Source organism: Hippopotamus amphibius, chromosome 4, assembly GCF_030028045.1.
Source record: "Hippopotamus amphibius kiboko isolate mHipAmp2 chromosome 4, mHipAmp2.hap2, whole genome shotgun sequence".
NCBI lineage: Eukaryota > Metazoa > Chordata > Mammalia > Artiodactyla > Hippopotamidae > Hippopotamus > Hippopotamus amphibius.
In genome coordinates, this window is record NC_080189.1 from 59,600,714 (window position 1) to 59,614,891 (window position 14,178).

Below are 14,178 nucleotides of genomic sequence, written 5' to 3' on the forward strand. Positions count from 1 at the left end.
TTGAAGGAATTACAACTGTAACACGAGGCAGACTTGCAAAATGCCTTCTAAGAATCCCAATACAATTTCAACAAAAGCAGCGTGTCCCTGTGTCACCCATCAGAATCCTTCATTTTTAGCTCCCTCTAGGAATATTATGTTCCATGTTAGGCACCAAAATTTAAAAGGTGCATTTATCAATCAACTAGAGAGGATAGGAAGAGAACAGGCAGGATAAGAGAATTCTGAAAATCACCCCAAGTAAGGAACAATTGACACTACTTGAGGAAAAAAGTGGTTACTGAGAGAGAATGCTATTTTCAAATATTAGAAAGAGTTGGGAATAAATGTATGATTGCATGTTCATAATTAGACCTATTGGGAAGAAATTATGAATAGGCAGATTTTGGCTCAGTATAACAAAGAAGCTTCTGACTTTAACTTTTCGATAATGGAATAAATTGCTTTGTGAACCACAATGTGAGAGTTATGTAGTATCTGATATTTTCTTCCCAATATTCATTGGTATTTGCCTCCCTCCCTGTCACCTTATTTGTATAATCCTTGAAAGCAGAAAATGTAAAGTTTGGAATGATAAGGTTAGGTTTAAACTTTACTACTATTAAGAATTATAGAGCCTATTAATTGATCACCCATTATCTTAGTCCCTCAGGTCACAAGGTGAGAAACTCAAATGTGAGAACATACCCTTGACTGTTGAGTCTGTATCTCACTTGGATTTTCTGATGTCCATCAGAAAGTGAAATCGCAAATTTTGCAAATCAGCTAAGATTTCATGAGGTTGAAGAAAACGTTGGAGAGCTGCCCAAATCATCTACAAAACCATTTACTAATGGCAATTTGTCAGTGTTTTTCTGTTAATAATTGAATAAGAAAACTCTAAAAGCATAAGGATTTGATAGGTGTTTTAAAGTGAACTCTAGTCATTGAGTTTGAATGTCATTAGAATATCAAAGGATGAAGAAAGGCCGTTGGCAAAACTATTGAAGCTCTTGAATATGTTTGTAAATATGATTCTTTTTATATTAGTTTGACAAAAGCCATTCAAAAGGTAAAGGATATTGCTTCATGTTATTATGAAACTGAATCAGAAAAATTAAATATCTTTCTCAGAAAATAGGAAACGTATTTTATGGTTCTATGAATTATACAAGTTGCTGTCAACCTAAGTATTAAATATTAGATGAAAAAATGTTCCCTATAATTTTTCTTTTATTTTTCAAGAAGAATTAACCACCCCACCCCCCCCCGCCCCGTCCCAGTTGTGAAATTTAGGTAGTGTGAATTTTGGTTATCTTTTCCAGCACTAATTATCCTCCAATAATGTAAAACTCCTCTATGTCTCTGTTTCCTCTACCGGGAATGCTTTTTTTCCCTTAGTTTTGTCAAAAGGGACAAAACACATCAAATCAATAATTGCTATACCTGAGTCACCCATATGGACATAAAAGGAACATTATCTTATTCGCAACCAAGCCTAGTGCTAAGGACATTGTAAATAATCAGTGAATAATTCCTTATTCATTCATTATTCATTTATTCATTCATGCTGGGCACTGAGGGCAGGAGAATGATTTAGTTCCTTACTTTATGGAATCTACAATTCTGTGGTAGCTCTGCATTACCAATTATCATTATTAATATGTTCAGTACAGAAATACATTTTTATCACAAGTGTAAGTTATGCTCATTGTAGATGACTTCAGAAAATAAGAAAGAGATAAAGAAGAAATCAGATATAATCTTAGCACTAGGAGATAAAAGCTGATGATATTTGGGAATTGATGCATGCATACAGATTTTTTTCCCTATGTGTGCATTTAGTACACATACTTATACATTATATGGATAGATACAAATTATGTAAGTATATACATACATATTTGTACATTATATAAGTATAGATTTTTTAAAGGGTATTTATGCTGCATACCCTATTTTATAAATTGCTTATCTCATACATATTTTAAAATAAGTATATATCTGCCTAGTCATAATGACTGAAGGGTATTCCATTTTATGGATATGCCACAATTTATTTATAACTTAGGTTGCTTCTATATTTTTTACTGTTATTAACAATATAACCGTCCATATATACATTTTTATTCATTTATCCATCATTTCAGGACAAATACTTTATGTATGCTATGTTAAGCTTGAAATTTTATCTTCTTGAAGATTTAAAATTAAGAATATTAACAAAAACTTTAAACATTAAAAAAAAACTAATCTACAGCATTAGAAGTCAAGATAATAGTTGTCATTGGGAGTCAGGTGAGTGTTTTGATTGGAAGATGACATAAAGGGGGTTTCAGGTGTACCTGAACTACTCTGTGGTTTGACCTGGGGGTTGGTTACAGGGGTGTGTTCACTTTCTAAAAATTCAAGAAGCTGTATACTTATGACTTGTCACTTTCTACTTTCTTGTATTTATTTTACACATCAATGAAATAAGTTAAAATATTATGTTATGATTTGCATCCGTTTATATGCTTACATAAATTCTAAGAATTGAATACTATTATTTTTAGTTTTTTAAAATTCATGTTGCTAATTGTTCTGCAGAAAGTTTGCACCAGTTTTGACTCCCACAGACAATATATAAAATGTGATTTCTTTATGTTCAAATTAATATTTACTATCATAATTTTTCTAATTTGTAATGATTTATACATTTAAAGATTGTTTTTCTCTCTTACTTTTCATTTTGAAAATTTTCAAACTTATAGAAAAGCTGAAAAAACAGTATCTTGGTCATCCATAAATCCCTCATTAGATTTGCCAACTTTTAATTTTTTGCCACATTTGTTTTCTCTCTGTCTCTATTTACACACACACACTCACTCATGTATCTATACACATATATATATACATATATACACAGTTATTTTTATATTTCTGAATTATTTGAAAAGAAGCTTTAGACATCATAATTTACCCCTTAAGAATAAGAATATTCTTCTACATGACCACAATAATTTTACCACACCTTAAAAAATCAACAGTAACTCTATATTATCAAGTAATATTTAGTCCATATTCATATTTCCACAACTGTATCAATATAGACTTTTCTAACTGATTTTTTAAAATTCAAGATTAAATAAAGCGTACTCACTCATTGCATTTAGCTATTCTGTCTCATTAGTCTCTTTTTACCTAAAATAGTTCCTTACCACCATCACCCTACTCTGCTCTCTTTTATGATGTTGAAATTTTTCAAGTCTAAGTCACTTGATAACCTTCTATTTGTTTTCAAATGTGTATGACCATGCTTGATTTTGTAGGCTCATATTACAAAATTATTATAGGTTTTCAGAAGCACATGTATCAGCAACTGTAACAAATTTTCATTTGTGGCTATTGGTTAATCAGAGCAAGACACTGGATCTCCAGTTGGGCACCAGATGTTTTTATGAGGGGAAAAAAAAGCATTGAGAGCTTTTAAATCTTACATTATTACTTTGATTATATAAGAAATAATAGTGACATTTCATTCTCTGAAATGTATTGCTGGGGTTTTCCTTCATATTGACACGGTACATTATTCAATGAATTAGTTAGTATAAAACCAGTTTAAAAGACCTTAGAGTGCAGTGGCAGCCAGGAAGGATATTTTGAAGTTTGAAATGATCCCTATATAAATAGAACGGATCAGCATAACTTTGGGATAAAATTAGCTGACAGTTTGTGGGCTCTCTAGCATGTGCCTGTTTGCTTGGTGCCGCTTTCCTGATAAATCACAACAAAGCTTCCAGAGGGAGAGGAAGGATGGACAGCTCGGCTGCCCCTGTCACTAAATCTGCAGCTGCCAAGTTAGTTAAGAAAAATTTCCTTGAGGCTCTAAAATCAAATGACTTCGGAAAATTGAAGGCCATTTTAATCCAGAGGCAAATAGATGTGGACACAGTTTTTGAAGTTGAAGATGAGAATATGGTTTTGGCATCTTATAAACAAGGTAAAAATTATAGGTGTAATTGTAAAATCGATAAAAAATTGATTTTTTTAATGCATAGCGTCACCCAATCTAAACTAGTAGCTCTTATTGTTTCTTTAAATATATATTTAAAAAATATTTCTAATGTGTTTCTTTTTAAACTAGACCAAATCATGGGCTGATATATGTATATATAAATATATTTTTTCTTTACTTTCCTTCTCTTTTCTTTCTGAATCCCTGTGCCTGGGATTTGAAATCCTGGATAATCATATATAGTAATGCAATTTTCTTTTATTTCTAACTTTTCTTCTTATAAGTACATAGAATAAAGAAAACATCTGCAGATTATGGCTAAACAGATTGCTGAGATCTAATCCAGACAGTACGACTGGCTTGGGAACAGGCGGCTAACCCTCTGTTAACAGGGCCACTTAAAGATATATCATCTCTACATCCACTTGGAGGAAAAAGAGGATTTTTGCCCCTATTTGGAGGGTTAATAAATGTGTAAGGCTATACCTTGATGCACCTTTATAATCCTTGTCATTTTAATGAGTTTTCAGTTCAGGCAGAAAAGCTGATACTAGAAAAGCCAAAAAGTTAACTTTTTTTCTGTGACTACAGGGATAAATCAAAATTGTAGATCTATGTAACACAGAGTATCTGCCTTACGAAGAACCAAGGATAACAAAAATTAGAACCGAATTTTTTTTTATCAAGGGACTTTCTGGAACCCATACTTAATAAATCAGAAATAAATTAGAAGTGAGCAGATTCTTATTTCCCAAATCAGTTAGTTAATGGGGGAATTTGAGTAGCGAGGCCATCTGGTGAGCGGACTGCAAACAAACACCATGTTCAACATCACTTCTGTTTAAACAAAATAGATGATAAGGTCTTGTGTACAGCATTGAGAGAGAGATGGCAATTCTTTTTTTATGTTTAAAATACTTTCTGTTTGTATGTAAATCATCAGTACCATCATTTTTCAAAAATGAATACTAATGGTACATATTTCTACATTAATTTACTATACTCTGATTGCCAATTCGGAAGGAAGGATGGAATAGTTGAAGCCAGTTACTGTGTTTATGATTTTTACTTGAGGGTTTTATTATAAATTGGCATTGCTATTTTGACTGGAAAATAGAGGTCTGTTTTTTAGAAAGTGGTTGATGGAGGCTCTGTTAAGAAGAAAGAGTGTATACTATGTGATTAGAATACTTCCATCATGTAGATTTGTTCAGTGAAAGACTGTCTGAATGCTAAATCCATTTTAAGGTATTTTTTAAACATATTTGTGCCGAGCATAAAATAACTTATGTCCAAGTCAGCAGGTAATATAGTTGACCCTGAGTTGTGAAGACTGCCTTTTCTCATCTCCTGAGCATGCCAAATTGCGTAGATCATTCGAAGGTCCTGAGGTTGTGAGAAAGGACGTTTTAGTGGCAGTTTCTGGAGAAGAAGGGTGCTGTTTCTCTTGCTCCCATTGGTGTCATCATCCCTGAACAAGAAAAAAATGCATTTTAAAATCTTTCTGTCAATATGAGCCAACTTCCTATGGTCTTCATAGAGCTAAATTTTCATTCATACTAATGGGTGTTTTCATAGGACTGTGGGATGGGGCTTTCAATTAGTGAGAAAGCAAATTATACGCTGTGGGTTTTGGAAAAAAAAAAAAAGAGAATCGTTCCATTCTTATTCATGCCAGGTGGATGAATGCAAGGAATGATAGGATTTGTGGTCATATTTTCAGGGTTTATGCAGGAAATCGTGTGTGTGTGTACACATACGTGCATGCAAACAGAAAGAAATACACTTACTCTCTGTTTAATATAAATATGGATATAAGAATCTGTCTCTTCAATCTTAATCCCAGATTGAAGCCTTATCCTCTTCAAAGTTTCTTCGGATATTTTCACATGGCTTCCACCCTAATTATCAAACCTTTTATTATAGCCAGGAATGGAAGTGATGCATAGAATCCTAGTTTCTAGCCAAGCAAAGTAGACCTAAGTGGCTATACGAGTTTCTAAGTCACAGAGGAATTCCCAGGAACTAGTGTAGAGCTGAGCAGTCTACACTGGTCGTTTGTTCGTTAGTTAGAATCAGTTAGTTCCTTTCTGACGAGATCGGGCACGTTCAGGGTGATATGGCCGTAGACTGTTAGTTCCTTTCTGAATGATTCTGAGGAATGAGACCCTTTTCCTTTTAATTAATTTTATCTTTAGCCATGCTGGGTCTTTGTTGCTGCGCATGGGCTTCCTCCAGTTGCCGCTAGAGGGGGCTACTCTTCGTTGCGGTGCTCAGGCTTCTTATTGCCGTGGCTTCTCTTGTTGCGGAGCACGGGCTCTAGGCATGCGGGCTTCAGTAGTTGTGGCTCACGGGCTTAGTTGCCTTGTGGCATGTGTGATCTTCCTGGACCAGGGATCGAACCCGTGTCCCCTGCACTGGCAGGTGGATTCTCAACCACTGCGCCACCAGGGAAGTCCCAAGAAACCCTTTTCTGAAAGGATATGTGAGTGGATTAAACTTTGTGAGACTTTATTAAATCACAGCAGAATTCTTGGCTGTTGAATGCTGTTGAATTGCTATGCACTATGTTTTTGCATTATGTTGCATTATGTTTATGCATTATGTTGTTATATATGCATGTATTTTTGATTTTTTAAAGCACCTTTGAAAGTCTCTACAACAGAAAAGTGCACAAATCATGTGTGCAGCTTGATTAATTTTCACAAAGTAAACAAATGTATGCAACCAGCTTCCAGGTGAAGAAATAGAACATTACTGCTTATTTACTTTTAAAGTGTGGGAATCTTCAGGTTTTAGTTATTTTTGGCTTGATAAGCAAGACAATTTGTGAAATCTAGAACATAGTATGCTACCTTCAAATTTGCTTTTGTAATTAGTAATATAATCTATATTCAACATTTGATTATCCTGTGGAAGATCAACAGTGGTAAAATTAATCCCAATTCATTTTTATTTCTTTCAGGACATATTATAGCACTTTACAGAGGATTTTTAAAAGTGACCACATTTTCCCCCCTAATTATGATATGTTTAAGCCAGTATGAAAGTCAGTTTATACTTTTCGTAAAGGCAACTCAGAAGTCTATTGGTGAAGAAATCAACTTGGAATCTAAACATTGCAACCGCATATTCACAGTTTAAATGGTACATTAAAAAATCAAAAGTTGACCTCCTAAGCATATATAAAATATGGACTTTGTGAGGAAGGCAGAACAAAGTGTCTGGGAATTTACTTCTGCTTCTTGTCTCATTGAGTAGCTTCTCTCACCTGTGAGACAGAGAACAGATTTAGAAGCCAGCTTCCAGGGTTAGATGGCTGGTCCTAATAGCCCCAGCACCTCATAATAATAATGATTAATAATGATTCTTAAAGCATTCTATTTTTTCAAGTTATTTTTTATTAAAAATTTTTTATTATATTAATTTATTTTTATTTATTTTATTTTTATTTTATTTTTGGTCGTGTTGGGTCTTTGTTGTTGCATGCAGGCTTTCTCTAGTTGTGGTGAGTGGAGGCTGCTCTGTCATGGTGCACAGGCTTCTCATTGTGGTGGCTTCTCTTGTTGCAGAGCATGGGCTCTAGGTGCGCAGGCTTCAGCAGTTGTGGCACATGGGCTCAGTAGTTGTGGCGCACGGGCTTAGTTGCTCCACCACATGTGGGATCTTCCCGGACCAGGGTTTGAACCTGTTTCCCCTGCATTGGCAAGTGGATTCGTCTAACTACTGCGCCACCAGGGAAATCCCTTTCAAGATATTTTCAACTTCATAATCAAATCTTCAGATAATATTGTGTTTTATCAATTAAAAATATTCATTTCTCTGACACTTTGTAAAGCAAACATTAAAAACATTCTGGTTGGCACTTGTGTTATCTCCTAGAGAATGGCAGATATATGTGTCTGAAAAGTGAAAACAAGTAAGCAAAATTACATCTACCAGCGGACCACTTTAAAATAGAAATGAAGGGAAGAAAAGTTAAATACATGAACAACTTTTAGCTGCCAAACGCAATAAGCAGTTGAATAGTCAAAGGATGTCAACGATATAAAGTTTATTATGAGCCAAGCACACAGTATTTATAGTGCAAGTGGGTCTCTAAGAAAACGCACAGCTATTCATATTGGTTCTCACTAGGTGATCTCCATACTGGAAACGTGAGTGTCCATAAAGTTATTTCCAAAGGATTTTCTAACCACTCATTTTGATTCTCCTTCAGATGTATGAGCCTTGGCTCATTAATGTTCCAGGCAGAATATCATACTTATCTCTTTGGTATGAAATTCTCTAGTCAGCAAGGTTAATCAGAGTCCTTTTATTAATCAGTGTAATGTACTTTAAGTACTTAGTTTATGGCCCACAGCCGCAGGTTCTTTGGTTGATAGTCATATTTTTAATTAAAATAACCAATGAATGATTTCACTGGAAACTTTCTGGCAGGTACTCTGTCTACTAAGTAGCAACTGCCTTCCAAATATCTTGAAAGCTCTTATTTTCACTCTCTTTAATGAGTCATCTTATTACCTAATTTTTCTCTTTGCCAGAAATCCCTGCTTTCCTATTGCCATCCTAGGGTTCTTTTCCTTTCCTAGATGTTCAGACTTTTTTCTTTTACATTTTACATTTCAAGCTTACTTTTTTTTTTCTCTCCTAGGTGAACTCTGAGATTTATCCTGAAAATATTAGCTGTTAAAAAATAGCCAAGAATTGTGCTCCAGTCTATAATCTTTCAGGACTGTGTAAATACATGGACACAGCAGAGCAAATGTCTGCTAATCCAGCCATGAGCAGCATGTGTAACCTTTGGCTGTAATAACAGAGGCTTCTCATGTGTGGGGTTCTTTGGACTCAGATAACATTATAGCTGATAACTGTGGCAGAGCCCAGGCTTAGCCGAAGGTTTACCAGAGATACGTATATCCTGCCCCACCCACCCCCCGCCAAAAAAACCCACAAAAAAACAACAACAACATTGGAGCAGAATCAACCACCTCTTCCAACAGATGGCCCAAACACTTTGCTTCTTACCATATTTCCTGAGCTGGGGGGTTTTCTACTCAGTGACTTGGGTATATCTCGGGTTTCAGATTTAAATTAAACACACACACACACACACACACACACACACAGAAGATTGGTCTGCATATTTTTGTAGGGGCATAACTCCTAAATTCCTTTAGAACTTTTGCCTAAAAGTGATATTGGTTTAATGGTGGACTGCATGTAGCTTTCAGATCATTGATGGCTATTTAGAGATTTGGGGGAGACTACTTATACAGACATGGGCACTTCCTGCTACTTAATCTCTACAAGATATTTATCCTCATTTGTAAAGTGGAGGTTTTGTTAAGACCCCCTCTAAATCTCCTGCATGCAGATAATCTATGATGCTATGAAGGGGAAATTATACAAACAGATTATGTACCATGGTCCGGGGAAGGTAAAAAGTAACTGTAGATGCTGTAAATCCACATGGGCATGGCCTATATTTGAGAGTTCTCTGGGATTTTTGCCTAGGAGGAAGAATCTGTATTTTCTTCTCAGTTAAGCTCATTGCTCAAGTGAGCTCAAGCAAAAGGCATCACTGCACACAGACTGCAGACTTGGGGTGAGAACCGGGTGGTTTACATTTGGGGGGAGGCAGCGCCTTCCTCACCTCCAGCCCTATCAAGGGCTTTGTTCCTGGGCTTTACTCCCACCATCCTTTGTGCAATCTGAGCACACAAAGGGCAGCCTGGCCTCTGCAGAGGTGAGCAGAGGGGGGCCCTTTGAAAGGCAAATGCTAAGAATAAATTACATTCTGAGTTCTGAAGCCTGGGACAATTCTGCTGTGGAAATAAGGGAGACTGTAAAAAATGAATCTGCCTGATTAGTTAACTGTATTTCTGTCATGCTGTGACCATTGGGGGTTACATTTTGGAGGACACATTTTGATCTCTTGACATACCAACATTGACACAAGTGTGTTAATAGGTCCTGCATCACGATGGCATTACCTTGTTTGGTCCTTAGTGAGGGTAGGTGTGGTGGAAAGGACACTCCTGCTTGTTTCCACTTGGTACACAGTGACCTGTGGCCACAGCCTCATTTAAAGGTAGTGATTGTATGTGGGTGGCCTCTTTGCTGTGGGCTGCTCTTATCTCTGCTTTCCTGCTTTGCAAGGGCTTGGATTATCCAGAAACTCCTCTCCACTACCCCCCAGCAAAGTTCTGCAATGGAGCTTCAAGATACACTGCGACAGACCCTGATCTGTATCCGACAGTCTGTCCTCTTCCTATCTCTCCACTCAGCTCCCTGGGGCACCAGCTAAGGGGTCTTGTTGCCACCCACCCATCTACATTCCTACCACCCACATTCCTTTCTAGGAGAGGTGAGTTGTAGGTGCCATTCCATTCATGGGGTCGGCTGAATTCCAAGACCTGGCCACCTCTGAGCCCAATTTACTGGTTAATGATTATGATTATAAGAGACGCAGATGAAACTGACTGAGAGGCCAAGGATGACTGATTCATGTAATAAACAGGCAGGATAAATTCTCTAGGTGCTATTGGGAATTTAGGAGGAAGAAAAAAAAATCAACAAGCAAATGTATTTCCATATCAGAGATGTGACATATTATAGATGAATTTGGGATCTTCTTTCTTTCCTCATGATTTGTGAAGCAGGGTTGGTGCTAAACCTATTCTGCTTCCACAAAGACAAAGACAGATGGAAACCCTGCATTGCAGATATCCTGAGTCCATTAGCTTGGTCTGAGGCAGACGACTTATGGCTCTAGCAGGCTGAAAAAGTGGCAGTTTTCTCATCTGGAAAATGAAGGGCTTGGACTGGATAATCTTCCCTCTAGCGCTAACATTCTGTGTTTCTTTGATTTTACATCAAAATGGTTTTCTTAATCAGCTCTCTACTGCTTCCTTTCTGAGGTCATTTTTCTTCCCATTGCAGAAGCAGACATGAGTTTCCGATCAGTTGCTGCATAGAGCTGCCTAATCTTTGCTGTTAATCGGCAAGCAAAACACACTCCAGTTTTCAGATCTGGAACCAGCTTCTTTGCAAGAGAGTTAGAAGAGGTTGTTTTTACAAATTGCTTGTAGAGGAAATTTGAGTATTAAGATGACTAACAATTGGTGTTAAGTGATTCATTCCTTATTAAAAGCAGGTTGTGTACCATATAGCTTAAAAACTATGCTAGGAACACAGATTCAATGTATACAGCTAAATGGAAATGTATATATGGATGTATACAAATGTATTGTGTATGCATATCTATTTACACATACACACACACACACACACACACACACACACACACAAGCAGTCACAGAGTTGATACTCCCCAGTCCAGACAGGCTGTGAAACTGTTTGTATCCCCCAGGGAAAATCGATATCACCAAATACCTTCCCTTTTCAGTGTCTGAAATCTGGAATTAGTATCTTAGAACTTAATTCTATTGTATGAATACAGGTTCCTACATAAATTCAGATTATCCTAGGAGGGTCACATTTTAAACAATGCTCAGTCTATTAGACCTTAGTGTAAATTAACTTTGGATTTCTTTTTAAGGAGTTTGGATAAGGGAAGAGTTGGAGGAAGAGAAAGCAAATGGCCCTAGAATTCTGAATGAGTTTAAAGTGTGTGTGTGTCTGTCTGTCTGTCTGTCTGCCTAGGTTGGATAGAAAAACTTCAGGTTGGGAGCATTCATTCTCTCAGGATTAATCAGCATTATGCATGACCCTATAAATGAACGCTTTAAATTATTTTGCACAACAGTTTAACTTTATTTATTTTTATAAATAGTAATACACGCACAAGGTAGTACATTAAAAACCTCAAGGGGAGCATTCCGAACAAGTAAATCTCTGTTCTTGTCCCCAAGCCCCCAGTTCTTGAAGGCTACCAGTGCAACCAGTGTCTTGTGTTAGGTGTTTATAAATATTTTCTTACATGTTAGCATTTGTGCACACTCTTCAGCTCCCTGCTTCTCTCACTCAGTAATGTATCTTGAGATTTTTCCATATCAATATACACAGAACTGCCTCCTTCTTTATAGTGGCTGTATAGTCTTCCGCTGTGTGGATGTACATACTTTATTTAAACAGTCTCCTGTTGATGAAGATTGAGATTTTTTTCCAATCATTAACCGTTAAGAACTATGCTGTAGTGCCATGCATGTTGTTGTCCTGGGCCACGTTGCCAGGATTCATAACTCCCGGGAACTTCATACTCTTCATGAAGAGTTCAAAGAAAGCAGTGTTGTTGGGAGTTGTGTAATACCGTGGCCCTTATATGGCATTCCACACATGAGTGAATTAATTTGTAGAATAAATACCCAGGAGTGGCATGTAGGTCGTGCTTTTCACTTAAATGAGAGAATTTTAATACCTGATCACCAGGCCCACCTTTAATAATCCTGAGTGCCCTCCAGATGCTCATTTTTGTTGCCCAAAAGTATTCACAATATTTTATTTTATTTTATTTTTTATTTTTTATTTTTTTGGCAGTGTTGGGTCTTCATTGCTGCGTGCGGGCTTTCTCTAGTTGCCGCAAGCAGGGCCTACTCTTTGTTGTGGTGCTTGGGCTTCTCATTGCAGTGGCTTCTCTTGTTGTGGAGCACGGGCTCTAGGTGCACAGGCTTCAGTAGCTGCGGTGTGTGGGCTCAGTGATTGTGGCTCATGGGCTCTAGAGCACAGGCTCAGTAGTTGTGGCACACAAGGCTTGATTGCTCTGCATTTTCTAAATGTGACCAAAGTAAAATGCTTTGTAAAAATCCTCACTAAACAGGGAGAAATCCTAAGCTAAGAAGTTAAACTTTCTTTCCCTTTCTTTTTCAGGTTATTGGTTGCCTAGTTACAAATTAAAGTCTTCCTGGGCCACAGGCCTGCATCTTTCTGTCTTGTTTGGTCACGTGGAATGTCTTCTGGTGCTACTGGACCACAATGCTACAATTAACTGTAGACCCAACGGGAAAACTCCTCTTCATGTGGCTTGTGAAATGGCCAACTTGGATTGTGTTAAGATCCTCTGTGACCGTGGAGCAAAGCTCAATTGCTACTCCTTAAGTGGACACACAGCTTTACACTTCTGTACAACTCCAAGCTCCATCCTCTGTGCCAAGCAATTGGTTTGGAGAGGTAAGCCTTTCTGGGTGGCTGACATTATCATCTACCTGCCCAGTCATGGTTTTGAAAATTGGTGACCCTTACTTACTTACGGCAATGTAGTATGTATCTCTATGCATTAAGCCTAATTTGGGGGCCCTAAAAATACGTAGAGAGATAGTTATCTCTCTACGTATGTTAGCCCAGGTCATTCAGTGATGATCACGTTGAATTCTTATTATTGTTTTAATTGTAGGAGTCTCATTAGTTTGCACATTTAGCAAATATTTATTAGCTCCTGTGATGTCAGGTAATGTGCTAAGTAAAAAGAGAAAATAGTTTCTGCCCTCTAGGAGCTTATATTCTAGTAGGGGAGATGAATATTGACAAAGTAAATTCATAAATATATAATTGTAAATTGGGAAAGAAGCACAACATGATGCTATGAAAGAGAATGTCAGGAGTAAACTATTATAAAATGTATAAAGACTTCTCTAAAGATATGATATGTAAGCTGAAACTTTATAATGAGAAGGAGCTGGCCATTGAAAACAAGAATGATGAAGAAAAGTCTAGGTATAGGGAATATTATATGCAAAGTTGCTAGGGGAGCAAAAAACTTGGAATATTCAACAAATGGAAGAAGGCCAGTTGCCAGAGTATCATGGGTGTGGAGTGGGGTGGGATGGACAAGAGGGTAGAGGGGAGTGCCACAAGATGACATTGGATGTGTTAGATCATATATGGCCTGCTGGGGGCCAGTGTATGGGGTTTAGAAATGGAGCCACTGGCAAGTTTAAAGCAAGGCAATGACAAGTTTGACTTTCACTTAAAATCATCAATATGGAGTTATTCAGAAGTTGAGTTGGAGAAGGCCAAGAATGGAAGCAGGGAGACCAGCAGAGAAGCTCTTGCAATAGTGTAGGTGAAGGGGGATGATGATTTGCAGTAAGGGGAAAGCTTGGATAGGAAGATTAGAAAATGGGTTTGCAATATGTTTTAGAAGCAGAATTAATGGGATTTGGAGATGGATTAGATATAGGTTGGGGGGAGGGTGCTGACAGAAAAGGAAGTTTCAAGAATCATTGCCAGGTTTCTGGCTT

The 14,178-nt window shown here is 37.2% G+C and overlaps 1 protein-coding gene across 2 annotated transcripts in view; it reads left to right on the forward strand.

Moving 5' to 3' along the window:
- Window positions 1-3,704: 3,704 nt before the first annotated feature.
- ASB4 (ankyrin repeat and SOCS box containing 4) overlaps window positions 3,705-14,178 on the forward strand; it is a 180,441-nt gene continuing 169,967 nt past the window's right edge. For both annotated transcript variants that reach the window (XM_057732801.1, XM_057732800.1), the window contains exons 1-2: window positions 3,705-3,961; window positions 12,809-13,108. In XM_057732801.1, the coding sequence (XP_057588784.1) occupies window positions 3,775-3,961; window positions 12,809-13,108 (487 nt within the window). In that variant the 5' untranslated portion in view covers window positions 3,705-3,774. The remainder of the gene's footprint in view (window positions 3,962-12,808; window positions 13,109-14,178) is intronic.